General features: G+C 34.2%; 4 protein-coding genes across 4 annotated transcripts; 2 read left to right on the top strand and 2 right to left on the bottom strand.

Annotated features, from left to right (window-relative positions):
- Window positions 1–849: 849 nt before the first annotated feature.
- Window positions 850–3,634, bottom strand: LOC111285757 (trimethyltridecatetraene synthase-like). Its single transcript, XM_022875356.2, has 2 exons — window positions 2,682–3,634; window positions 850–1,750 (listed from the first exon to the last, which is right to left on the bottom strand). The coding sequence occupies exons 1-2, from the start codon at window positions 3,591–3,593 to the stop codon at window positions 1,121–1,123; spliced, it is 1,542 nt and encodes a 513-aa protein (XP_022731091.2). The 5' UTR covers window positions 3,594–3,634; the 3' UTR covers window positions 850–1,120.
- A 6,989-nt stretch (window positions 3,635–10,623) lies between these two features.
- LOC111286458 (RING-box protein 1a) lies at window positions 10,624–12,814 on the top strand. The gene is made up of 5 exons (XM_022876430.2): window positions 10,624–10,865; window positions 10,954–11,004; window positions 11,114–11,173; window positions 12,377–12,448; window positions 12,571–12,814. The coding sequence occupies exons 1-5, from the start codon at window positions 10,730–10,732 to the stop codon at window positions 12,606–12,608; spliced, it is 357 nt and encodes a 118-aa protein (XP_022732165.1). The 5' UTR covers window positions 10,624–10,729; the 3' UTR covers window positions 12,609–12,814.
- Window positions 12,815–17,484: 4,670 nt separating this feature from the next.
- Window positions 17,485–21,187, top strand: LOC111285813 (subtilisin-like protease SBT1.8). The gene is made up of 2 exons (XM_022875421.2): window positions 17,485–19,237; window positions 20,116–21,187. The coding sequence occupies exons 1-2, from the start codon at window positions 17,614–17,616 to the stop codon at window positions 20,778–20,780; spliced, it is 2,289 nt and encodes a 762-aa protein (XP_022731156.2). The 5' UTR covers window positions 17,485–17,613; the 3' UTR covers window positions 20,781–21,187.
- Window positions 21,188–21,993: 806 nt separating this feature from the next.
- On the bottom strand, window positions 21,994–25,616 carry LOC111285814 (uncharacterized). The gene is made up of 5 exons (XM_022875422.2): window positions 24,738–25,616; window positions 23,465–23,517; window positions 23,240–23,284; window positions 23,099–23,143; window positions 21,994–22,810 (listed from the first exon to the last, which is right to left on the bottom strand). Exons 1-5 carry the CDS (start codon window positions 24,882–24,884, stop codon window positions 22,258–22,260), a joined length of 843 nt encoding a protein of 280 aa, XP_022731157.2. The 5' UTR covers window positions 24,885–25,616; the 3' UTR covers window positions 21,994–22,257.
- Between the last annotated feature and the right edge of the window lie 2,358 nt (window positions 25,617–27,974).

The raw sequence follows: 27,974 nt of genomic DNA, 5'->3' as shown, positions 1-27,974 counted from the left end.
GAGAGAAGATGAAACAAACTCCAAGGCTCCAAGCTACAAATCGCCCTGACCAACTGGCAATTTATTTTGTTGGTGATTTTTCTTTTCTTTTTGTTTGAAGAAGAGTGATCATATGAACTGGCTTTTCAAGTTTTAATCAACCAACCAACCAACAAAGTGCCTTAATAAATGCTCACCAGGCTGAGAAAACAAGGCAAACACAAAAGTCAGCAAGGCAGAGTCGCAAGCATAGCATTGTCCATTACTGCCAATAAGTTTTATAACGCCATTCTGTGACCAACTATAATAATTAAAAATTTTTTGCTTCGATCCTGAATAAATATGCTTGTTTCAAGATGTGCCATGCCATGGCATCAAATTCCCTACTACCAATGGCTAAACAATTACGGCATGACTTGACTCATGGCAATCATTATTTCTATTTCAACTGTGTAAGTATGGTTGTGAAAGATATCAAGATTTTAAGCATCATGGATCTGCAGCTCTGAGACTAACACCCTATTTATGCGTTTACTCTGAAAAAAAGTAGGATCAAACAGGCATTTCAACCGTGATTCCTCTACCGTTTGAACTTTTGATGCAGTCAGAGATGTCGGCTTTTTTTTTTTTTTTTGTCTTGTGATGGAATATGAATATTTTTTGAAGGGCATTTCAGTCTAGATGAAACTTGAGGCTCTAGCTAGTGACAATAAATATATTGCAAGGATGTAGGAACCTTCATCAAAACATCTTCTCAACCACAAGTACACTCTTCAAACAGCAAGAAATTACTGAAGTTAAATTTATGAACGTATTAAATATCTGTTTCAGGTTTCCGATTTCTTATGATCGTTTTGATAATAACGTGTCAATAATTAATTAAATTGAGGGAGAAAGCAGGTTTTGAATTTCAAAATATAATATTCTTCAGATTACAAATTCTTTGGCAGCGCCTCAAAGGGTGCAAATATGTTGGGGAAGAAAACAACCATATTTCATAATGGATACATCTTATTTCATAATCAAACAGCTAAAGAGGATACAAACATGACAATAGAACATTCATTTGTGGCAGAGGAGACTTCATAGGTGGGAAATATGATGAAATCCTAGAAGAAAAGTACCCAGAATTATGTGGAATTTAGATTTTATAAAGATGAAGCGGGAGACGAGGCTCCAAAACTGCAACAAGTGGAAACTTTCTTGGTGTTGCCAATCCATAAACTTCTTCCATGCTCAAATCTTCTGCTTTAGTATTGTCAGGCAATTTCCAGTTAAACCCATGTAACAAGTTTGCTAAGCTTGATTGAATCATCTTTAGTCCAAGGCTGTAGCCAGGGCACATCCTCCTCCCAGAACCGAATGGCAATAGTTCAAAGTTTTGCCCCTTGACATCAATTTTCTTCCCTAAGAACCTCTCAGGGCGAAACTCCTCAGGTTCTTCCCACAGTAACGGGTCTTTCCCCATGCTCCAAGTATTGATGAAGACTGTAGTTCCTTTGCGAATATCATATCCAGCCACATTACAATCTTCCAGGGCCAAGTGTGGTGCTAGCATTACAGCAACCGGGTGTTTCCTCATTGTTTCTTTCATGATTGCATCTATGTAAGGAAGTTGTGGGATGTCTTTCTCTTCTACCCATCTCTCTCTGCCAATGACTCTGTCTAGCTCTTCGGTTGCCTTTATGATGAGTTGTGGTTGTTTGATGAGTTCAGAGATTGCCCATTCCACACTTGTTGCTGAGGTATCTGTGCCTCCAGCTACCAGGTCCTGATCTCGATTAATAAAACAAGAAAAACTTTCATTGAGTAGCAAAGAGGCAATTTAACTTGCAATATTTAGGCTGAAGCTTTTTTGATTGGTTCAAAAAATATATATAAGATAATATTTTCATGTTCTGGTGGAACACACTTGAAAGGACGAAAGCTACTGCCAGAGAAGGAAAAACGTTTTCACCCTTCTACGCAATTTGATAGTAATTCAATTGGTATATAGCGGAAGTCCGCTAGATGTTGGCCGAATTTTTTAATCAAGTAGTACTATCTTTTTATTTTTATTTTTCTTTTTTTTTTAAAGATGTGTTTGGATACATAAATAAAAACTTTAAAATTCCAATAATTAAAAATATGTTTCTTAATTAGAATAAAATGTATGTCTTTTATATAAGAGTGAAAAAAAATAAAAAATTAATTCAAAATCGTAGTATTTAATGAAATTCATTTTAAATTAATTTTTTTATTTTATTTAGATTTCGCTTAAATATTAAATGTATATATTAAGTTAATATTAAAAAATAAAAAATAAATATATATTTTTAAATTTTTATAAAATAAAATAATTATTTTATATCTAATTCTATTTAAATATATTAAGAATTTATTAAAATAATATATAAAAAATAAAAAATTTAAATTTAAAAAATCCTTAATCGATTGAATTTGAGTCATTTCAAATCTTATAAAAATTTTATTCGAATTCGAATCAAATTTTAAAAATTATAATTTTATACATTATCTAAAAAAGTTAAACTGAATCAGATCTAATCGAACCGTTATCACTCATGTTTTTATATACCAAGAATTATATTAAATTAGTGTTGTGTTTTAATAATTTACAAGTCAAAATATTTTGCTGTAAGTGATTTATTTTTTTCAGTTGCAAAGGAGAACAAATAGAAAAATAGAATGAGCAAAATATATACCTGGGTGAACCCCCTGATTCCATCATAAGTGAGCTTAACATCAATATCAGGATCATCAGCTAACTGCAACAGTAAATCCACCATGTCTTGGGGCACAAAATCCTTCGATTCTTTCTTTTTTCTCTTATGTTCATCGAACACATGCTCGTGAAATCGATCAAGTTTTTTCTTTAAAGCCTTCATTCGTTTTACGTAGCCCTGCAAGTCCAAGAAGCCTAGGCAAGGCATCCAGTCCCCAATATTCAACACTCCATTAAGCAAGAATAACTCGTCTAGAGTCTCTTGAAACTCTTCCAGACTCACTATTGAAGTTTCAAGCTGATCACCAGACTCACTGAAGTATTTTTTTCCCAACACGATTCTGCTTATAACACTGAGAGTAAAACGCGAGAGCTGTTCTTTAAGCACAACATGCTTCCCTGATAACGCATACAGGCGGGAGACAAAAGCACGCCTTTCCTCGACACGGATGTACTCGAAGGACTCAAGTCTTTTCGAGCTGAATAGCTCATTCAGGAAAATTTTACGGCCTTGGCGCCAGTATGGTCCATAAGGAGCCCATGTGACATTGCTGTAGTTATAAGTAGTGTACTTGCCGGCGGCAGTTTGGGGTCTAGAAGCAAAGATTTGGTCATGTTTCTTCAGGAATTGCCTAGCCATATCTGCAGATGATGCGACCACAACAGGGTAAGAACCAAACTTGAGCTGCATTAATGGTCCATATTGTTGGGATAGTTTGTGAAGAGATTGGTGCGGGAGGGAACCAATGAGTTTCAGGTTGCCAATGATGGGCCAGGGTTTGGGTCCTGGTGGCAACTTTAGTTTGTTGCAACGGCCTGTGAAAATTTTTGAGAGAAAGGCTAGAGAAGCTAGCCATGCTATGGATAGAACGAGCCAAGAAGGAACTTCCATTACTTAGAGGTCGTGGTTGTGGGATTGGATAATATTTGCTCCTTCCAAGGGTATTTATTATCGTTGAGTTCTCGATATTTACGCGGGTTTAACTCAATAAACGTGGTTTTTCAAAATAAATAAATAAACGTGTCTGTACTGGACAAAGATAATAATAATAAAAAAAAAGGCAATTAGAGTAATTAAATATTGGATATAGTTTATCTTTTGTTACACGTGAAACCTCATTATACTCGTAAGTTAACTCATGTCTATAGGTATAGAATTAGTTAACTATTATACAGATTGAATTTAAAATTGAATTTAATTAATTTATATATTTATATATAAAAAAATAATATTTAATAAATTTATAATTTTAATTATTTTTAAAAAACGGTGATTTCTTTTAGAAAAAAATTTAATGTTATAAATGACTTTTAAATTATAAAAAAATTTAGAATATAATATATGAATTTTAATATTATGCTTGGATAAATATTAATAAAAAAAGAAAAGAAAGGCAAAGAAGGTTTTTTAAATTAAAGGAAAAAACACATGTATTTTTATTTGAATAGCTAAAATTAATAAAGTAAAAAAAAATAAATGAATAATAATAACCAATATTTGATTAAATAATGAAAAGGAAAAAGAATGGTTAATTATAACATTCTTTTTTAATTATAACCTTTCTTTTATAAAATATCATATAACATCAATCAAATTTTTTTGATGACATATCAAAACAAAATATAAAATAATATACAATATTTTTAATTGTAAAAAATTAAATATTTTAAAAATTTGTTATAAAATGTATAAATCAAAGACTCTAAGTCTTTACCCAAAGTGTATGACACATGTTTTTAAAGTAATTTGTCGGATATACTACTTGACTAGACAAATTATAAAGCAAACAATATTAATCATGAAATATAAAATAATATACAATATTTTTAATTGTAAAAATTTAAATATTCTAAAAAATTGTTATAAAATGTATAAATCAAAGACTCAAAGTCTTTACTCACATAGCATGATACATGTGTTTAAAGTAATTTTTCGAATATACTACTTGACTAGACAAATTATGAAGCATACAATATTAATCATATAACATGGGATACCAATTTAATTCTTTTTTCATTGGTACATTAGTTTTTTTTACGATTATCATACATTGATTTATGTAATAAAATGATAATATGAAATTAAATTGATTCCGTTTTTGTTAGAGGTTTATTTTATAACAAGGCAATGTTTTTTTTTTTAATATATATATATATATATTTTAGATTACGAGTTCATAAAGAATTGTTAAAAGATTTGATAATAATTAGATTTGTAAATTAATAAAAAGTTTATTTAGAATATAAAAACGATAAGTGTATAATAGTTATTTCAAATTTTAAAATTTTTACTAAATTTCTTTCTCTTCCTTTTTCTCAATTCGGGATAATAAAAAAGAAAATTGAGAGAATGTGATCGAAAGCAAGATAACCAATCATCCCTTCATTTCTTTTATTTTAATTTATGTGAAATCCAATAAAAAAAAAAGTTAAAGAAAGGTTTTCTCATTTTCTTTACCTATCCCGATTCATAAACTAAACATTTTTAATATGATACTTGAATTATAAATATTTTAATTAATATAATCTTTGGATGATTTATTTGTTCATCACATGTCGTCATTTAAAGTTAATCATATTACACATAAATATCACATTAATTAATAAATTTATAATTTAAATATCATATTAAAAATTTTTTAAATTTAAATATAATATTAAATATTTTACTATGGTTTGGAGGTCATTTAAGATTTTTTTTACGTAATTAAGATTTTATTTTTTATTTTTTATTTTTTATGAAGTAGATGAAAAGCAGGAAACAAATAGAAATAACAAAAAAATAAATAAATTAATATGTCTCAATAATCCCAATTTATTTTTATATAGGATAGATATTTATAAGCACCGAAAAAAAATACTATTTTAACAATGAATGTTGTTCACATTTAATATTTATTTTCATAAAACTCAATGAGAGGCAATGCATAAATTTGTTTTCATAAATGCATATTACCTTAATTACTGTCTTAACATTTTTCATATATTACGGTGTTATATGCATTTATTTTATATATTTATTTTACTTTTTTATTTTAGAGACTTATATAAAATTATTAAAATTTTTGTAGATTATAATAGAATTTTAAAATTGTATATATTATATGAGTGTATGATAGTGAATTGGACAATATATAGCATTTTCTTGTTATTAAACCGGCAATAATTGTTGAAAATTATTGAAGCAGCATCTGTCTCATCAAGAGTGTGACTCAGAACAGTGTATCGGCCTTTCTGTGGCTTGCTTTCCGTAAAGTAGTCTGACGGTGTTTTGTTTCTATTTATCCAAACAGACTAACCCAAATCTATAGAAAGATTTTCTGCTTAGCCCAAAGAATTCCACTTCCCAATCTGATAAATGACTCGGGACCATGTCCAGAGAGAAGATAAGTTATATTAGCAGCCCGGAATTGATTAATCCTGTTGTATTTATTTTATATTATTGGGTTAATAAAATTATTATATATCAAATTTATTAATTAATATTAATTCATGAATAATTATTATGATATGTATTATAATATATTCAAATTAGTTGTATAATTATCATTTAATATGATTCTGCTTTAATTTAGTATTTAAATCCATAATAAAATATGTTAATTTTTATTAATATATTAAAAGAGATTTTTATTATCACCTTTATCTATGAAATTAATTTATTAGTTTCATAACTTCAATTTGAGAAAACAGGATGACGATATCAATTTTGTAAATCTCAATTAAATAAAATTAAACTCTTATTCACATTCAAATTAATTTTTATTTTAATTATAAATTATATCAATCACTCGTCAAATCTAATAGAAATTTTTCAACTAAGAAAATGAATGACATTCACAAGCTCCGAAGTTATTCATCCAGGCACATGTGTCTTGCATGTGGAAGTGAAGGGAAGAGATCAAATTATTAAAATTTTTTTATCAATTATTGATTTCAATATATTAAAAAATATAAGGTAAATAAAAAAAACGTGTAGAATTTCACATATCCTACCAATGCTATCCCATGGGACCCTTACTAGTGAGGCTAAATTTCTGTCGGTTGGGTGAAGGGAAATTTTCTTTATTATTTAATTGGATAATTAGACCAGTGGTTTGATTTGTTTAACATCTTGTTTGTGTAAAGCTAAACAAGCATGATACACACATTGATTATTTTACATGAATCTCTCTAACCAAATATGTTGGACACGTTTCTTTGAAATCCCGTGTCTGTTTTTATCTTTTGGTTCAGGTGAAGTCGAAATGTGAATAAAATGTTGGACTTGGACACAAAAATCCAATTAAATAAAGGAAAAAGATAACCCTATACGATTGGAGAAGGATCTACAATTAAATTGCAATTTCCAACTCTTATCCTCTTTAAATCACTCTGGTGGCGATGCTGCACCTCAATTCTCCAACTCTTGCTTGCTTAATTTTACGATAAATTAACATTTAACTGTGAATTAGAAAGTATAGTCTTTGAACTTATTGCTCTGATGTCCTAAAGTCTGATTCAGGTTACAATGATTGCATCTTGGACGCTGTCTTGGAAAATATGTAATTCTCAAAACTTTGGTGATATTGTTTATCAAGCCAGGCTGATAGTGGTATTTGGTGGGCATTTTGAGAACCATCATGGTAATGGGCTACCGTTTTATTCCCATTTGCCGAGCCCACGAACAAGGGATACGAGCTCGGCCCATTCTATTAGTTTTATTACTAACTAAAAGGTTGTACTAAATTTGTTCAAACTGTACTAGTATTTTATACGAAAGTGCCTAAAACATTTTAAAGAGTTTCTACGTATAACCCAAAATAAAAATATTATAAATATTTTATGGGTAGACTCGACCTTTGAAATTTGACCACATGACCAAAGTAATCAAATTGGTAAAACTTTCGAGAGTTTATGTATAAAACGTGGAATGATGTGACGAAACATGTTTAGATTTCCTGACTTTCAAATTCAATTGGGTGGTCGCATTTATCAACAAGACCTCTTCCGTTGAACTTTTCATCAATTTGAGAGAGAGATTAAACTTATAGCTAATCTTACACCAAAATATCATTATTTTCTCAATGACTTAAACAATAAGCTGGGTTTCGATCATCATTTTTTTTAATAAAAAATGTCACAATTTATAAATAAAAGAAGTGATTATAAAATGTTAAAATTTGAATTTTAAATTTATTAAAATTTTTTAAATCATTAATTTGAAGCCCTATTAAGCTGCTATGTTCAGCAAGTTGCCATATTAATGTGATTTGTGATGGACAACTAATATTTGACTCTTGAAATATGTCCTGTTTCGTATTGCTCCAACATATTTAAATATAATTATAACTATATACGGTTCAAACCTCTATTTTACTCTTAAAAACTTAACCAAAATCTAAGCCAAAAGACTCGGGTAAGCATATATGACCAGACCAAATCCAAGAATAAGGAAAAAAATGTATATTTTCACAGTTCACAAATTCTTTAAAAGATTGAATCAACTAACAAGTTGAGCAAAAGTGCTTTAAAGGAAGCCGCTTTCCCCTTAACTAAATGGCTTCAACCAATCATGAATATCATTTTTCTCGTACGAACAATAGCATAAAACTAAGGACTTAAGGTTTATAGGTTTGTGAAATTGCTTGGTACTTGCTATGAAACTACCTCCAATCAAAGGGAAAAATGAATAAAGTGTTGAAAACGCATGAATGGAAATACATACTGAGAAATGGATGAAAAGTGCCATAAAAGCTAATGCCCCACCTTCATTTATAACAATCCCCAGCATTCTTTCTCTTCACTTTGCCCAGGTTTACAAGACTCATTCCTCAAACTCTTAATATACATAGATAGCTTTGTGTAATTCGTCTTTGGAAGGAAAAACGAAAAAACATGCCGAGAGACAAAGAGATCGACAAACCAATGCGACCACTTCGTCGTCGCAGAAGAAGGGACGACAAAGATGGCAAGAAAAACAATAACAACAACCCTAATCAGGAAGTTGCCCTTTGTTTCTTTCTTTTGGGTGTCATTTTGTTGGCTCTGACCGTGTTCTTCATTTTTTATCTTTTGATGTACTTCTTTTGAAATTTCTTGTAGTACTGATTAATTATTACGTGGATCGAGTTCCATCCATCCGATGCTTAACAAAATCAAGGGTGAATGGCGATCTTCAGATATGGAAACCATGGAAGACGGTTGTAGGAGAAGCTTAACTAGCATGGGCGGATGGAACTCTGTCCACCAAAGCTACATTCGGTTGTTGTATCAGCTTCAAGTTTACGTATTGTTTACAAATGTTTCAGTTGATCATACAAATGATATAATGGAACAAACAAAAACTTTTCTAGCTATATATATCTATCTTCATTCTTCCATTAACAAAACTCCCTTGACATTGTTACAAAATGTTAATGCATTACCATTTCTTTGTTTTGGTGTTTTCATTTATATATCAATATAAAACTTGTGGCACTTTGTTCATGGGGATAAGAGAATACGATACAGTTCTTTTTCTTTTCTCTTCTTTTTTGCATGGATTGGTAAATTTTAATGATGATTGATTCATAAATGGAGGTTAATTTGTTTCATGTAGAATAGAAAAGGTAATGCATATAAATCAAGGGGTAGACTGCATCCAACGGCAGCCAGCTTACCGTAGAGAGTGATCTGCTAGCTATAACCGGTGACTTGCGTCAAACTATTATTGTAAACTTTATAGAAATGGTCAGTGATCACCTTTCACGCAACTTCCTTTGCAATATTTCCCTTGTTAAAATGACCGAAACGGTTACATCTATGATATACGTGAAAAATAAATATTTTTTTATTAAAATTTTAAATTATCTTTTAAAATTAAAATTTATTTATTATAAATTCAAATTAAATTATAAGATTATTTTTTAGTTTTATAGACAGAAAATAGTTTTAATTATATTGAATTGCAGTTATTATGATAGAATATTTTGGATAATAATTCTTTAAATAGCTCTGGTTAAATTTCATCAAACGTAAATTCAGAGTCCATCAATAATTATATTGAATTGTTATGGTTATGGTTATGGTAATTTTTTTTTTTTGTATAATCGATTAAATTTTATCAAATGAAGGTAAAATTAGAGTCCATGAATAATTAAATCTCGTGCCATTATATGTACGGAGAACTTTGGTTTCAATATCTATGTTCAATGCAAGAAAGTTTGGCAATTTTTTTTTTTAAATTAGTTCGGGCTTAGGAATTAATAAGATATAAGCTCATATTTTATTTATGTGATAATTAAGTTCTTTAAGCAATTTATAATAATATTAAATCTATGTAAAAGTATGATTTATAAATATGAAAAATTTTTGAACGAACGAAAATGGACATGATTGTGTTCAAATTCATTAGACTTTAATTTTATAATTAAAAAAGCAATGATTTTTCATTTCATAAATTTTAACTTAATGAGTTTAAAATTGTACTGATCACTAGAATGTTTCCTTGGAGAAATTGCATTTGATGTTCTCAATTTTTTTTTTTTTATAAAGCAAAAGCTTGATAATAATTGTATCAAAATCATATTTGATTAAGAATTATATTAATAAATATTTTTTTTATTTATGAAACTAAATTTAATGTTTAAATATATTTTCTACTTACTTTTGTTTTTAATCTTCTTTTTTTTTTTTTTTCAAAATGAAGCCTAATTTTTAGAAAGAAATTATTTTTATAAAATAATAATAGTTTTCCCCTAAAAGGAAAACCATAAAAACTCGGTCAATTCAAAAATCTAATTTTTTTATGAAAATTGCGTTGGAAAGATCAATTTTTTACATGTTGCATAGAAAACCTTTCAGTTTCCGAAAGGACTCAGTCATACCACCGTGGGCTTGGGCTATACGTTAACCCAAACCCAACACCTACTTTATAAATTTCCATTTTTTAAAAGGAACACGTTCCATTTTACACGCGCCCTTCGCTTCGCCTGCGTCTACCTTCGGCTTTGCCCCAAATCAAAAGCAAAAAAAATCTTCTGCTCGCCTCACGTTTCGATCTCAGCCATGGCTACTTTAGACTCCGATGTTCCAATGGTCCCCGTCGGCGAGGCTTCCAGCAGCATCGCCCCTTCCTCCTCCTCTAAGAAGCCCAAGCGCTTCGAGATAAAAAAATGGAGTGCCGTTGCCCTCTGGGCCTGGGGTGCCTAACCCTAACCCTAACCCACTTCCTCTCTCTATACACATGTAGTTTCAATTTTTAAATACATTTTTTTTTACGCTGGATGCAGATATTGTCGTGGATAACTGTGCAATTTGCAGGAATCACATTATGGATCTCTGTGAGTCCTTCTCGATTTTATTTTCAACTTTTTTCCTTCGTTCGACTTTCGATTTTTTTTTCTGTTGGTTTATTAATTTAGATTGATTACTTTAATATGGTTCCTTCAGGCATCGAATGCCAAGCCAACCAAGCCAGCGCCACCAGTGAGGAATGCACTGTTGCTTGGGGTATGATTTTTCTTTTTCCACTCCCCAAAACCATAGGCTTACTGATTTATACTGTATGGTAATGTCTTAGGCATGTTTCACCTTTCATTGTTTGTTGGGGATTACACAGTTGAGTTTGCTCTATATATATATGCTCTACAGTTATATCTCGGTGTTTGACCCGGGAATTCTTAAAAGTTCTGTTAGGGTTACTAAAGAAGTACTCTTTGAAACACGTAGCAGTTGTTTGTATTGAATTGTATATGCATTGTTTACTTTGGTTGAGTAGTGCTTGGTTGTTTGGTTTTAGTATTCTTTAATACCCAACACAATTTTTATAAGTCAATTTTGAACTTGTGGTTGCTGATTCCATGAAGTAGAGGATTGAGTCTTTTTGTTTGGGTGTAGAAGAGAACAAATTACTAGTAAATTTGGAAGAAGTTATGGTGATCTGTTTTATATTTTATTAAGAATAACATAACAAAAAACTATAGTTTTTAAGATTGTAATGGTGATGAATCAATTAAGTTGACATGGGCTATCAAATCTTGATTTCTAATTCTTTGCCTTCGACAATTTACGCCTAGTGGCATCCAGATACATTATTTTGTAGGTTGTGCTGTAAGCAGATCTACTTAAGCAGGTTTCCCTGTGATGTAGTTTGCTGATGTTTTTGCCCTTTTAACACAATGTCAGATTATTTTTGTATCCAACATCTGTCCGATTATTTTGATAGTTTCTCACTTTTGGGCTGGGGCAAGTATAAATTATATTGGTTTCTCTTTATTTGGTGGTTATATGTTGTTAAAAAAATGGTTGATCCCTACATTTTATTAGCATCAAATGGGAATAGATTTCCATGACTATACTAAGAGTGAAGTGCTACAGAAACTATTTGTGAAATTGCAGTTCATTTTATTTCTTAGGATTCATATATGGTTCAGAGAAACTATTGAAGCATGTGGAGATAACATAAAAGAACAGGACGGCTTACTTTAACAGCATTAATATATTTGTGATTTGATTGATGTTGTTTTGGTCTTGGGATTTTTATGGCCTTACCTGTAACAGTTGTTACTCATCTTGCATATAAATGTGTTTATTGGAAGACGAACGAGTAAACTTCTCTATAACTGTTTTTCTTTAAAAGAAAAAAAATTCTTGACCTACACTCTAGCTTCAGCAAGCTTGATTCAATATTTAATTGTTTTTTGTGTAATGTAGGGGTCTGCAACCATGCATTTCACTTCCATTGCATCAGCCGATGGCTCAAAACTCGTCAAGTTTGTCCATTGGGTATGTTTTTGTTTTTTGTCTCCCTACGGTGTGGCCTGTGCCTTATCTCACTTGGATATTTTGTACGACTCATTTTCCGAGAACTGCATATCATTAATGTCTTTTTTGTTTTGCTTTTGCAGATAATAGTGAGTGGGAGTTCCAAAAGTATGGCCACTAGATCTTTTGGGGTGTTACCAGTTGAACCTGCTTACCCTCTCGTGTGGTGGAAGAAGATTACCTATTTCTTCAGCTTTCTTTTGATTCAACTGGAGTTTATTTAATTTTTAGAAAAAAAAAAATTTGGCTATATGAATTAAGGATTGGAATTTAATATACATTGAGTGCAATATTTTAAATTAATGAGAATTATCCATCTTGTGTTAACGTCTCTCTTTCCCTCTCTCTGGACGGGGGCGGTGCTGATGAATGCCTTTTCATGTGAATATTATTCCTTGGTAATCAGTTTATGTGTGAAATGGAACCAATCTATTTAGTTAGTCTGTTTGGTTGCAACATAGATTAAATGGTTTACCACCATCTGCACGAGTGAAAACCTTTCCCGCAGTATTATACGCATACACCACAAAAATTTGCTGGGGTTGAAGCGGCATTCTAAAATTTATTGCCCTTGGTGAATTTTCTTTTTGTTTCATTGCTTTCTCTGTTCGGGTATGGCATGTAGATTTCTTCTTGTGTCGTTGATCTGGTAAAGCAACTGATTCCAGATCGAATTTCATCAATAATAAAAGAAAAATGACGTGTTAATAGCTAATTTTTAATCCCATTCCCTCCTCTCTTGAACACTCAACATGTTAAGTAGTTATCTGTCATCACAAACACTATCTTCTTCACATAATAAATAAAGAACACGATTAGAAAAAAGAAGCAACTGTTGCGTAGATTAGGTGCAAAAGTGAATTTTAATGAAGACAGCTTTCAGCCATCAAAGCTTTTTTGTTGGACGAGAGATGCAAAAACATCTCTCCTGCATGTGCAACTCGCTACAAAACAAAGGGAAACAGGAAGGAACTTTCTGATTCATACATATCCTCCCAAGTCCCTCCCCATTCCCCACCCGCTCCCTTTAATTCACTCCCTTTGAGAACGCCCACTCATTGAGGGATATGATTATGTTTTTCTGATAATACTAGTTATACTTTCAAAATGCTCATTTCCCACTTAAATATCAATCAAATACTAGAGCTAATACTTTTTTTTGGTCAATTTGCATTAAAAAAATGGATGTAATCCATCATTCTTTAATCTTTCAGTACCGTTCTTTGATAATGGATGGTGAGTATGAAAAGCTTGTGCGCAGAGCACTATATACTAATCAATTGATCTTGTAATCTTATTTCCTCCTTTCCTCTCATTCGTCCAACACCAAATCTTGAAATAATTTCCATTATCTGATATGTCTTTTCAGGGATTTGAATACATGTTAGGTTCATTTCACGCACTCATAATTGAAATAGAACTGTCACTATGTCTGTAACTCTCTTTGAGTCTTTAATTGAAAAGAAAGTAAAGGGACTGCTATTGTTAGCAGTTAATTAGGAATGGACGGACAGTAAGAACATTTAATTTTAATAGAAAAAAACAAGCACGCTGTCATTAATGAAATAAAGTATATACCTGGATTTGCAGCGTCTGCTTCAGTCAATGACCATTGCTCATATCATCGGCAATGGCTGTATCCTATCACTCAAACTAAAGTAGGTACAGCCGATAATAAACTTCGGAGATATATTTTCATACTACTGCCCACGCGGAAAATTGGGTGGGGCTCCCCCATCTCTTTTTCCTAACCATAAGTCAGCATCACTCAATTAGAAAATGCCACGATTTGTGCACATGGGCATTAAGAAATAGAGCAGATGGTTGCTGCACACTAGGAAGGAGCTTTTCCACTGCAATGGCCCTCTCCTCAAATCATGCTCACTTTCTGAAATTTTCCAATTCCCGTTAAGCTTTTCTTCCTTTATTCGTCTCAATAATTATCCAAAGACCCCATAAGATTAATCAATAATCCCTCTTTCCGGGCCACCCTGCATTGGATGCAGGTTGATTGGGACCACCTCTTTCCACCAAACTTTAAACCTACTTCAAGGGTACTAGCCGTTGTTCTCCCAATTGTAGAAACTTGCGTCTCCTGCTTATAATTTATGAACTCTTGTAATTCACTTTGTCACGCTGTTGAATTCAAGGAAATCGAGTATGTGTGTTCAAGGTTAAATTATTGACCATCATCCTTCTTTTACAACCAATTTGACGCATGACCATTTTTTTAGTCCTGTTTCTCAGCACTTTCTGGGGTAAGTGGGTAACTGGTCTTGGTTATTTTGTTACCATATTAGTTTTTCTTGTGCTAAACAGGTCAGCTTCCATGACCGTTCATTGTTCTTTTTCTTTTTTTATTCTTACTTAAGAATGGGTACTCTAAAGGAAATGAAAGACGACGCACCCACTAACTTCTTAATTTGATTTGGGATCTCAAACATTCTTTTGAACCGAGAATAATTCAAAATGATTTTTTTTTTTTTAAACAAAAGAAGTTACTGCTTGATGGTAGAAAAAAATTAAAAATATTGAAATTTAAATTTTAGATTTATTAAATATTATTTTTTAAAAATAAATTTATAAATTAATTGAATTAAGTTTTTAATACAAATAAAATTTTTTACTTGTAAGTTAGTGGTTCCATGATCATGTTGAAGTCTATCGAAAACTGTGGAGGGGAGTAAACTACATTTATTGATGAATGCAACTTTTCTTGACTTCTAATTCATCTACCGTTGGTGTCGAGCTATTCAGTGAAGGTAAAATTTGACATAGCAAAATTGGATATCGGTTAGAAGTAAAGGTTAGAAGTGTCTTTGATTTTTTTATTTGGATACTTAAATTAATATTTAAAAATAAATTTAAAAAGAAAATTTTAAAGAGATAACAAAAAAAATTGAACGCTCATATTTAAAATGAAAAAATTATTTATATATGAAAATTGAAATTATCAAATTTAATTAGTTCGAGTTTTGAGAGTCGCATTTAAAGTTAATAAAATTAATTCAATCTTACATGATAAATGAAAATTTAATTAAAAAATAATGGTATAATATATTTAAATACATTCAAATAAAAAATCGATTTAATCAAATTGATATAAATTTTTATTTCAAATTGGCTTATCACCTCAGTTCAATTCCAAATAACGACAATACCCTGTTTTGTTAATGAATCACCTCTTATAAAAAAAAAAAAAGTTCTTTGCGCACTTATAATCATAAAATGCCCGACTTATACTCTTTCTAAACATCATCAATAATCAACTCATTTTACTTGTGATTATATATGTTGTCTGCATGCGTTTTAATTTGTTATGGAAACACTCAATTTTATATTTCATAATGTATAGAAATCATCATTCAGCATAAATTTCCGTTGACAACATGTTAAGTTTGTATGATTTCTCGCACTCAATATCTTTTACTTTTTTTTTTCCTTCTTCAGTCCAAAGTTTTTGGCCTTAAAGGGTCAAAATTGCTATATGGGGCATATTGTAGTTACAGCCCAAGGAAGGCTATTGTCTTGTTTTACCAATTCTTCCCTGACCCAATTGAAGAGGCAATTGCAGATACTTCCTCTTTCATCACTCACTTGAAAAAGCCTAGAGTAAGCCATAAAATGAGAACATCTTTTTTACAAGCTGGCAAGTCAAGGAAGTTATAGAACCTTCCCTTGTAATCAGTCACTTTGACTGTATGAGAACAGATGATTGGTTTTTTTTTTTCAAGATCAGAGATGGCTAGAAGAAAACGCGTGAGACATTATTGAAGAAAAAAAAAGGAAGAAAGCAGTGTGGGCGTGCGGTATTTGGGCAGAATTTTTCAGATTTCATGGGAGTTTTTGTTGCCTCGATTGACGCCATCATCTGCGGCTCTATGTTAGAGTGGGTCATCTACAGTCATTGTCCTGTGGCTCTCTAATTGCCACAACACAATTAAAAGACTAGCTATATTAGTATTAGCTAGTTTTATAATTCGAAAACAAAAATTGATGGTTGCTTGCCCTGGTTATGGTCATAGACCATTTTTTATTAGAGAAAATGAAGATTATGTGCCAACATTTTTGTTAATTATCAGCCTGTTAGCTGTTGATGTTGTTAAAAAGATGGGGTCAGGGGAGGGGACGTGACAGAGGGGTGGTTCTTCAAAGAAAGGAAGATGGATAAAAAGTGAAGCCAATAATAGATAGGGAAGTAAAAGAACAAATGATCAGAACCTCCCTCTGCAAAAGGAAATCTAGTAATTCTGCCTACTTTGCTAGTTTCATTTCACACTGAAAAATGGCGATAGCATTGGATGGACGGCTACAACGTGGACTATTGGACTCGTACAGCTATTTTTCTCCACACGAGTTTGGAGACAAAATCAAGACCCTTGATTTGCACTGACCAGTAACCAACTTTGACTGCGCCTCCTTCCATCTGTCTTCGTATTTTGCCCCATTTTCATCCTCTAAGAAAATGAGTGTTTTTAAACACTTATTAATTGGATCTTATAAGTAAACCTCAACTTCATATTTCAGATTCCAATCTGGGTTTAGTTTAGAGTTACACATAGTATTTAATAAAAATTTATTATGAACTAGGAAGTATTCCCCAGGAAACTACTAATTGGATAGAAATGATCAATTCCCCCAACCAAAACTTTCATCCTCCTTTTTTCATGCTGGTTTCAAACTCAACTACCTTGTGGCTACCCAATACACCGCACTCATGTTGCAACACCACGATGATCCCACAACCCTTTCACACCTACTGCTACATTGTCCCCATGCCTTTGATCAGTAAAGGGACCATTGCCTATAACTTGTCTACAGCTGTACCTGGTCCGTCGTATATGTAACTATTTTAGTTAACACTTCATTGCCATTTTAAATTAATAAACATTATAAGAACACCGACGAGATGGCAGTGAGGTAATAAAGAAAGACAATGAGCCCAATTAGAAATCCAACTGGGTTATAAATCCGACACCAGTCTCATGTTTCCTTCTATCCTTTTCTGACATTCGCAACTTGTTATAGCAACTATCCCTTCCCTTCCTTCATCCACTCTTCCAGTTTTCAGTACTACTGTTAGTAATCCAATTTTAACAGCTCTTTGTTCTGGGTAAACCAAAGCCATGGCCTCCATGGCTTCTACGTTCTTCCTTAGCTTCTTCTTCCTCGTACTTTGTCTAACAGTCACTGCCAAAAAAACCTACATTGTTTACATGAAACATCAAGACAAGCCTCTTTCTTTTGAAACTCACCATGATTGGTACAGTTCAAGCTTGGAATCACTCTCCGCCACCCCAGCTGACTCCCTCCTATATTCCTACACTACTACATTCAATGGCTTCGCTGCCAGTCTTGATCCGGAACAAGCGGAGTCTCTTATTAAATCAGATTCAGTTCTGGGTGTTTATGAAGACACCGTTTACACTCTCCACACTACCCGTACCCCTCAATTCCTGGGCCTTGATGCTGACTTCGGGCTCTGGGCTGGCCATAACGCCCAGCAGCTCGAACAAGCTTCTCGAGATGTGATCATTGGAGTTCTAGACACAGGAGTTTGGCCAGAATCTAAGAGCTTCGACGATTCTGACATGCCTGAAATTCCTTCCAAATGGCGTGGCGAGTGTGAATCAGCTCCTGATTTCAGTCCAAAACTTTGCAACAAGAAACTCATTGGAGCAAGAAGCTTTTCCAAAGGTTACCATATGTCCACTGGCGGCGGTGGAATTTACAAGAAACCCAGAGAGATCGAATCCCCACGTGACAAAGATGGTCATGGCACCCACACTGCCAGCACCGCAGCTGGTTCTCACGTGGCCAACGCTAACCTCCTCGGATACGCCAGCGGAACTGCCCGTGGGATGGCAACTCACGCCCGCGTCGCTACGTACAAGGTTTGCTGGGAAACTGGATGCTTCGGATCCGACATTCTCGCCGGTATGGATCGTGCCATCCAAGACGGTGTCGACGTCCTTTCATTATCCCTCGGTGGCGGATCCGCACCGTATTACCGCGACACCATCGCTATTGGAGCCTTCACGGCGATGGAGAAGGGCATTTTCGTCTCTTGCTCTGCTGGCAATAGCGGGCCCACTAAGGCCACTCTTGCCAACGTGCCACCTTGGATTATGACTGTTGGCGCCGGGACTTTAGATCGAGATTTCCCTGCATACGCCGTTTTGGGAAACAAAATCCGTTATAACGGCGTCTCGCTTTACAGTGGTCAAGGAATGGGAAAGAAACCGGTTGGTTTGGTTTACGACAATGGTAACATTTCCAGCAATTTATGTTTGCCCGGTTCACTCGACCCGGCTTTGGTACGTGGGAAGGTAGTGATTTGCGATAGAGGAACAAACGCGCGTGTCGAAAAAGGAGCTGTTGTGCTCGACGCCGGCGGGGTGGGGATGATATTAGCGAACACGCCGGTTAGCGGTGAGGAACTGGTGGCTGACAGTCACTTGTTACCTGGCGTGGCGGTGGGGAGAAAAGTTGGTGACTTGATCAGGGAATACGTACGGTCCGATCCTAACCCGACGGCCGTGCTTGTTTTCGGTGGAACGGTGTTGAATGTGCGGCCTTCGCCAGTTGTCGCTGCGTTTAGTTCGCGGGGACCCAATACAGTGACACCGCAGATCTTGAAGCCGGACGTAATTGGGCCTGGAGTCAACATATTGGCTGCATGGTCAGAGGCTATTGGGCCCACTGGGTTGCCGAAGGACACTAGGAAGACTAAGTTCAATATTATGTCAGGTACATTATAACGGCTATATTCTTACCTGTTTTATAGTTAATTTATGACCTTATGACATTTCATTAAGCTTAACATCTCTTTGTCTCTGTCCTTTTTGTTTTTCTGAGTTTTGCGTCAGTGTAACATAATAGTTGTTCAAAACAAAACATCGTTGGAAGCAGGAAAAGATGTTGTGCAAGTTAACAGAAAATTGCAATTAAGGTTCTCCGTTTGGCCTTTAGGTTTTGACTTTCGAAGTTTATTGCTGTATTGATAAGGTAAAAATTAACATTAAAGGTTTGTCTTTTGACATCTATAAAGGGATGATTAGTTTGCGATGTTGAGGAGGAAACTATTTTATATTTAATAGTCAAGGATGGATTGGAATACAATTTTATAAGTAAAGCTTACTTTTCAAAGTATAAATCAAAGTAAGCTTTTGATCCCAAAACAAATAATATCTTATAATGCACACAGTTCAATCATTCTTATATCAATAGCATTGATCTGTTAAAAAAAATGTTAGGTTGCAGAATAGATTAGTTTTTGTCATACAAGGAACTGCATTATTATTTAGTGGTGCTATCATGTTAGCAAGAAATATCATATTTTGCCTAAACTTTATTGTGAAGGATTAGATTAGGATAGCATTTTTTTTATCTCTTAAACGTACTAAAGTAGGTTGTAACGCGTTGTGTAATAAAGATGAAACCAATTTTGATTGGTGAGCTGTTACGCATGTGAATGGTATACCTTGGAAGCAGCATGCTTTTTTCTTTCTCGACTTGGACGGTGATCCACATGCATTCATGTTTGGACATCCTAGCCATGTTCAGTTGTTCACAGTAGGCTTTAGGCTAAATCTTGGTCGTTTCTTTTTGTGTTTTAAAAAATGTAGGTACATCCATGTCCTGCCCTCACATCAGTGGGCTAGCAGCATTGCTCAAGGCAGCTCATCCCGAATGGAGCCCCAGTGCTATCAAATCCGCTCTCATCACTACTGCCTACACCCAGGACAACACCAATTCCTCTCTCAGGGATGATGCAGATGGTTCATTGTCTAACCCGTGGGCTCATGGGGCTGGTCATGTTGACCCCCAAAAAGCTCTCTCTCCAGGCCTAGTGTATGACATCTCTACAGAAGAATACATAGCATTTTTGTGCTCACTGGGCTACACCATTGATCATGTCAATATGATAGTCAAGCGCCCCAATATTACATGTTCCAGGAAATTCAATGACCCCGGTGAACTCAATTACCCATCATTTTCAGTCTTTTTTGGGGACAAAAGGGTTGTCCGATACACTCGCGAATTGACGAATGTAGGCCCTGCAAGGTCCATTTACAACGTGACACCGAGTGGCCCATCAACAGTAGGGATCTCAGTTAGGCCCAGGACACTTACCTTTAGGAGCGTAGGGGAGAAGAAGAGATACACGGTCACTTTTGTCGCCGAAAGAGGGACAAGTCCAATGTCTAGATCTGAATTTGGTTCAATAGTGTGGGGCAATGCCCAAAACGAAGTTAAGAGCCCAGTTTCCTTCTCATGGACATTGTTGTGAGGATTTGACTTTGACAACATAACCCTGGGGCCGGTTTTCCAGTTAATGAACCTCACACGGCACAAGTTTGCATCCAAGTAAACCAGTGTAAAGGCCATCATCCATGGAGGAAAACCATAACACATGGACCGTCCAGTCCTGAAGAAAAGTTGGAATTGGGTAGAGTGTGTAAGTTTGCAAATTTCGGTTTGGTTGGTTTATTAGAATGACATAATACTAAGTATAAGATTGAGCTTTTCACTTCTTAATTTATTCATGAAACAAGGTTACCTTGATTATTGAGGGATATCAGGGGATTGGACATCCAGCTAGCCTTTTTTCATTAGCTAAACCGTCTGTACCAGAATCTGTACCAGAAATTTATTATTTGATTACTTGATGGTATAAAAGTGACTCCTTTGCTAAAAGGTTCCCTCACAGGGAGGCCCCATCACTGTAAATGATTCAATAGCAACCATTGACAATACATTCATGGTCTACTTACGAACAGATTCGACAAAGTAGCACGCAACACAAGGAAAAGAAGAGGGGACAGGCATGGACCCTAAGAAATCTTTTTAAGCACAGCAAAGTTCAGCCAATTTCACCAACAGAACAGTTTTAATGTTTTTTTTTTTCCCAAAAGCATATGTCACAGTCAGGCTTAGACATCTTTTAACTTTGATACCCATAGTGAGACTCGGGTCTTTGCCCCGAGTTTCTGGGCCTCGTTATCCTGACTCAATTATTCGTAAAGATTTAGGAAGGCAAAGAATGACTGAACGGCGATGGGATTCTGGCCATCACCTCCAACTTGAATGGCCATCGTTTACAAAACTGTTCGAAAAGACCTCTCACCACATAATTTAGTTACAATTTTGCAGGAAAAAACTGCAGAAACATACAGAACTTGGCCTCCCAAAATCAATTATTTACATACGTAATTGTCAGGTAGTAGGTCCATTGGTTTGAATTTTGGACCTGGAAAAGGTCCATCATCTGCTCTCACTGTCAGCAAAAGACTGCAAACGCAAATGACATGTCTAACAAAAACTTATAATATGCTGCAAGAGGTTTCACAGAAACATTCGTATTCTTATGCAACTCTAACCTAAGCCTGGTTCTGAAGTCCAACTAATTGTGGATTATATAGTTTATAGGCGAATTATAACATTAAATGACTTCACTGTTTTCTGTGTAATTTTGTGATCCTTGCATCATTTCTAAACTTGTTCCAATCATGTCTAATCAGTCTCGGGGAAACTTTTTACAAAAGAAAACAACAATAATTCACCGGTATTACTTAGCCATTGATTCAATGATAGCTAGACAATTCCATCATCTATCAGGAGGTTCCAAGTTTGAATCTCCCTTCCCTAATGTAACTATTGAAAGAAAAAATATTCATCACTTTCTCACTTCATAAAAGCTATTCCCTGACAAAAATTGAATGACATGTTTAGGATCAAGGATTACATCCGACATTGCATTAATATATTTAGAATAATAAGCAGCATGGGTTACAACAGGTTTTTGTACAACTGCGGCCAAGGCGTACCTTTGGACATTTAGGACAGGAGCTTTTCCATCTGCAACAACAGCAGTCTGTGCATAAAGGAAATTGAAAACTGCAACAGTTTCGGCTGCATGAGATCTTTCTACAGCAATGAGATTTAGGACAAGAGCAACACCACCATTTTGGTATTTTGCAGCAGCTTAAACATGAAATGGGATTGCAGTTACATGAATAGCATTTACATGAACTGCAGTCACATGAGATGCATTTACACGATCTGCAGTCACAAGAGATGCATTTACATGATCTGCAGTCACAGGGAATGCATTTACATGATCTGCAATCACACGAGCTGCATTTGCATGAACTGCAGTCACATGAGCTGCTATTGCAGGACCTGCAGTTACATGAGCTGCAGTTGCATAAATTGCAGTCACACATATTACAGTCAGAGCACTGCGGGCATTTCAGATGGCAAGAGCAATCAGAATAACAGCAACAGCAGATCCATGACAAGTTAAAGCAGGGCATTCCACTGCAAAAGAATGAAATTAATGTCATGAAGAAAGACATCTAGCATGCAAAAGTTTTGGTTCAAATTTAGAGATACAAGATTGACACTCAGTTTACACGTTTGAATTAGCAGTAGGCAACGTGTATAAATATGAAATTAGGTTTCTGTATAATAAGTAATAGCTACAATTATAGGTGTTTGGCAGTAATCTTGTAGTATCTATGTCCTTTCAAAATAGAATGTATTTGTAAAGTATATATACTAACTAATAAAGAATAAACGTAAAACAAAAGCACAAGAAATTGGTACCAAAGCCACTTCCAAAATCGACACGTCTTTCGGTTCTTCCGGCTTCTGCTTGAAGGGACAAAAGATCTAATGTAAGGCTTACATCCTCTTCTAAACATTTCTTAAAATGTAATTAGAAATTACTACAATTTTAGTTCTTACGTAGGTACTAGAGGATCTGACTTTGCCATCACAAAATCTGTAACCCTGCAAAGAAGGAAAAAAAAAACATTTATATATATATATGTATATAAATAACCTTTGACTAATGTACATCTTTATCCAGAACTAACTCGAAAATATTCAAAATGCATGGATGAACTATATCTCTACGAGAACTTTTAATTAAAAAGATGCTATTCAAGGTAATTACAAAACTGTGCATACTCTTTGCAGCATCTGGATGCAGGTTGGAGACCTTCAACAGACTTTAACTCCTCCTGTTCAAATATGAAATTGTCAGAAACATTGATGAATGCAATAAAAATATTCATAAGAAAATTAACTGAAATAACAGTAACTCTGGTTTATTTAATAGGATGAGTTCTTTTGCAAGTGGACCACACTATAAACAGTGGCAAATGCACATTGGTCACATATATATTGTTTGAGCCATCTTTTTAAAACAAAACTATCATGTGCGCATTTTTAAATTTGATGAAAATTCATAAGTTGATGCATACAAATTGACAATGAGTAAACAAAAGAATATGGATTTCAGCAATCTGCTGCGCTCTGTACTATGCTTCCATGGTAACGAATTCACATTACTAGTTATTTTGATTCGAAAGAATTACACAATTAACCAAAATACACAAAAAATACTAGTTATGCTGATTCGAAAGAGTTACATAATTAACCAGAATACACGAACAACAAGTGAAGATTTGAGTGTTTGATGAGCCAAACCTATCTGTTTTTAAACAGAGGAATCAAATGTTAATAATGTTATGGTTGTATCCAATAATAATAATAATAATAATAATAATAATAATAATAATCCTCTACAATGATGTGCAGATCCAAGGCAAACTCCACCAACCAAGTGGGTCGGTGACCTGAACTAGGTCAGTAGTAACGCATGCTTCAGCTTTCTAAAGATAACATTCTGTAAACAGTTTTAATTGTTTGCCATGACAAGCCTAGTTGTCAGGGACTACAGTCTCCACCAAAATTTACTATGTTAGAGAAAAATATTTTCCCAGTTTGCTTTTCTAGCTAAATGAACACAACTACAGTAGGTATGCTCTTTTGAATTTAATGTTAACCGGCACCTTTGCATTTGAAACTCTCACCAACCACAGATATACAATGTCATTGACCGACAAAATTTTTTAATTCTTTTTCTTTGTTGGGGGGGGGGGGGGGGGGGGGGCTGCGGAATTTGGAGATAAAATTGTTCCAAAATACAGAGAAATTTGTTTATCTTGTGTTTAGATTTATTGAATTTAAAAGAGAGAGAATTGGATTCTAAGACTTAGTTCTAAAATTTGGTAAACAAACGTGACATTAACTTTCAGTTCAAAACAAGGAACTTGAAATTTTACGACATTTAAAGTTCATTTTTTATCCTAAATCCATTGTAAAACATAACATTAAGTAATAAATGCGTACTAATATATGGTAACTAAACAGAAAGCAATCCCAAATTAAAACACACCTCAAGAAAACTAATTTCTCTCTCGAGTATCTGAACTTTAGCCGTTTCCCTTCGCTTTCCATACAAATCCGGATACTCTGGCGGCGATTTCGGACATGGTGGAGGCAGAGACGGCACAGACGAAGAACCTCCTGACCTTGCAGCCATTAATTTCCTGGTGCAACTCTGATTCTCCAGTCACTGCCGGAGAAAAAAAATGCTGGTTTTATTTTTCACAATATCGCCCCTCCCTCCCCAGGAAAACAAAACAAGAGGCAGTGTAGTAGTTCTAGAAATAGTAAGTAAACACAGTAAGGAGAGGCGGTGACTTCTTTTGTATAGCAAAAGAGTAAATAAGAGACAAACAAGAAGCGGCAAGTAATGTTACGTGTGAAAGCTAATACGAAAATTACCAAAAAAAAAAAAAAAAAACTAATACGTAGTGGAAAAAAGAAAGGTTCTTTCTTTGGGGGGTGTAGCAGTGGCAGAGGCAGTAATTAAAGTATCTGACAAGGATAATTACGACCCAGAACTAAAAAGACTCGTCAGAAGCTGAAAACAGCACAGCGCAGCAGAAGTTGTACAAGAAATGAAAGTAAATGAAGGGTTGTAGTTGTGGTTGTGGTTGTGGCTTGTGAAGGTGAGGGGTCCTTTTAAAACCCCAAAAAATAATAATAATAAAGTCTTTGCTGTAGTTGAGAAGTTGCAGAAGAAGAGGATCAAATGGGGATTAAAAGGAGAGACAAAGGAAGACAAATATAATGACGGTAAAAAGGCTGTCATTATTATTAGATGAAGTCACAGAGAGTGCGTGGAGAGAGGAACAAAGATCTGATCTTTCTCGAGACACAACCTTTGTGCATGGTAATAATGATAATTGTAATAATGGTAAAGACGGCTGTGAAAAAGCCTGCAAGTTTGTGTACCAATCCATTTAAGCTAAAGTTTCAGTCTTTCCCAGAGAGAGAGAGAGAGAGAGAGAGAGAGAGGAGGGAGAGATTTTTTTGATCTGTGTGTTTGGGGTGGTGAAAGTTTCCAGTTTTCGCTTTATAAAAATCATCTATACTTAAACTTAACAGCTAACGCCTACTAAAATAAAAGGAAAACAGTAAAAAGAATAACAGTTTTTAACACTTAAAACACTCTCAGATGGATAAATTTGTATAAATTGGCTGTATTATTTGGTCTGATCAGTTCCTCGGGTGGGTGGGGATGATGCAGAATTGCAGAAGGCAGAGAAGCGAAAAGCACGATGTAGTACCTCAGATCGCACGTGACATCTGCGTAGGAAAGAGAAAGAAGGTAAAAATAACAATTTAAAAAAAAAGCTGTGTTTTTTGGGGTTATTGCATCGTTCAACGACGAATCAGTCCTCACTTTGAGAAAGAGGTAAAAAAAAAAGAGTGGGGAACAAAAACTAGTCTAGTCCACTAGGGAGGTAAATGTTTTGTAAAATTTTTGTTTTTATTCATGGGAAAGTTACCTTTTATAAAAGATGTTGAAATTTGGGAAAAAAAACTTTTGACTCACTTGAGACCAGAGGTAAAAAAGGGGTAATTCTCTGACTATCAAAGGAAGATATAAGATTAAGATAGTGATCAGGTAAATTCCAAACTTTATTCTTTGGTACAATCACTCAGAAATTATTACTTCACATCATGTTCATACTATCCAAACCCAATTGCATATTCTTTTTTTTTTTTTCATTTTTTAATTCAAACTTAATGCTCTTTCTTTTCATTTCCTCTGTTTGATTTTCCCCTGTACCTGAATTTTTTTTTTATTTTGCAATTGGAAATTTGCTATCAAGTCTACATAGCATTGATCAGAGCAAATTATTGGAGAGATATTTCTTAATCAGAGTCTTTGGGAAGAAAAGGGGAAAAAAATCTAGTTTGCGGAATTTGGTTCTACAATTTGTGTCTTTGTTGAGTAATACCTCTAAATATCATAAAACCATCTAAATTTGATCAATTTTCTCATAAATTTCCTCTAAACTTATCATTTGATAACAGAAACACATGAATTTTGCTTGTATTTTTTAGATTGAAACAAAGGAGTAAGGAATCAACCTCCCTTGAAAGTTAAAATTAATGGTTTAAACCAGTTTTGAAGGGAAAGTGTGAATGGAGCTGTGGCTGCCGATATTTTTCAAAATTCTCATGATAGATAGGCCCCAATACTGGTTCTACAGGGATGCTGGTTGACGGGGCAGGCTGTACATGAATAGGAACCTTTTTCATAGCACTCTCATGCCTCAAACTATTATTCTGAGACTGTGACCCTGCACTCTCTGCTCTTCTCTGCCCTCCTCCTGCTCGATCATATCCAATCCACATGGCAATGCCGATCTCCTAACAGGATATTGATTTCAATGTAAACAGTTGGAAATTTTTTCTAAGGTGTAAAACAAAAACAGGTCAACTCAGTTAAGGAAAAAAGAACAGTGAATTTCAAAACTACTACCCCTTTTCTAATTTCCTTTTAATCACAATAACTTATTGGAGCATGTGACTATTTACAATATCCTTTAGGATGGTCATTATCAGTAGGATTTGTTCCTTGAATGATTGTTGACTTTTATCTGATAATAAGCAAAATGATAACCACTGTCCCAAAATCAAGGATTGGTTTTTAATGTTGAGGGGTCTGTGTTGGGAACAAAAAAAATAGAGAAAAGTGGGGCAGTTCCCTTGTCTCCTAAATATCTACATAGGAACTTTGCTCTCCATTTCATGGTTTTAGTTATAGCATCAGGTCTTCCACCAGCCCTTGGTAAAATTTTGTGGTTGGGTTTCCAATTACAGCCTAACTTCCCTATCTGATTCATAGCCTTTCTTTATTTAGCCCGTAGTGACCTGTGCTGGTTGGTCTCTAGGCTTCAATGCCTAACCTACCATTCACTTACAATGACGTATTGAAAGGATCATTAAACCTTGTCAACCAAAATTTGTTACTAGTATAATATAATCCTTTAAATTTACGTGCACCGCTGCATCAAAATTATCTAACAGCATTGATTAGTATTCATACAAATAAAGCCAAGTTTTTTATTTTATTTTATTAATTTAAACGTTGGAACATATTCAAAATACTATTTTCAATATTTTTTTGACTTTTTTATGCCTATTGTACAAATAATTTTCCAATAAATTCCTCAATCATAAGATAAAAAATATCTCAATAATGATCATGTTCATAAAAATTTGACATGGGTAAAAATAATTTTTTTAGAAAATCCATGTTCGAAATGTAGTA

This window comes from Durio zibethinus, chromosome 6 (assembly GCF_047325235.1).
Source record: "Durio zibethinus cultivar Kanyao isolate XHJ-2024 chromosome 6, ASM4732523v1, whole genome shotgun sequence".
NCBI lineage: Eukaryota > Viridiplantae > Streptophyta > Magnoliopsida > Malvales > Malvaceae > Durio > Durio zibethinus.
The sequence above is the reverse complement of the archived record's forward strand: the minus strand, read 5'-3'. Positions and strand labels throughout refer to the sequence as shown.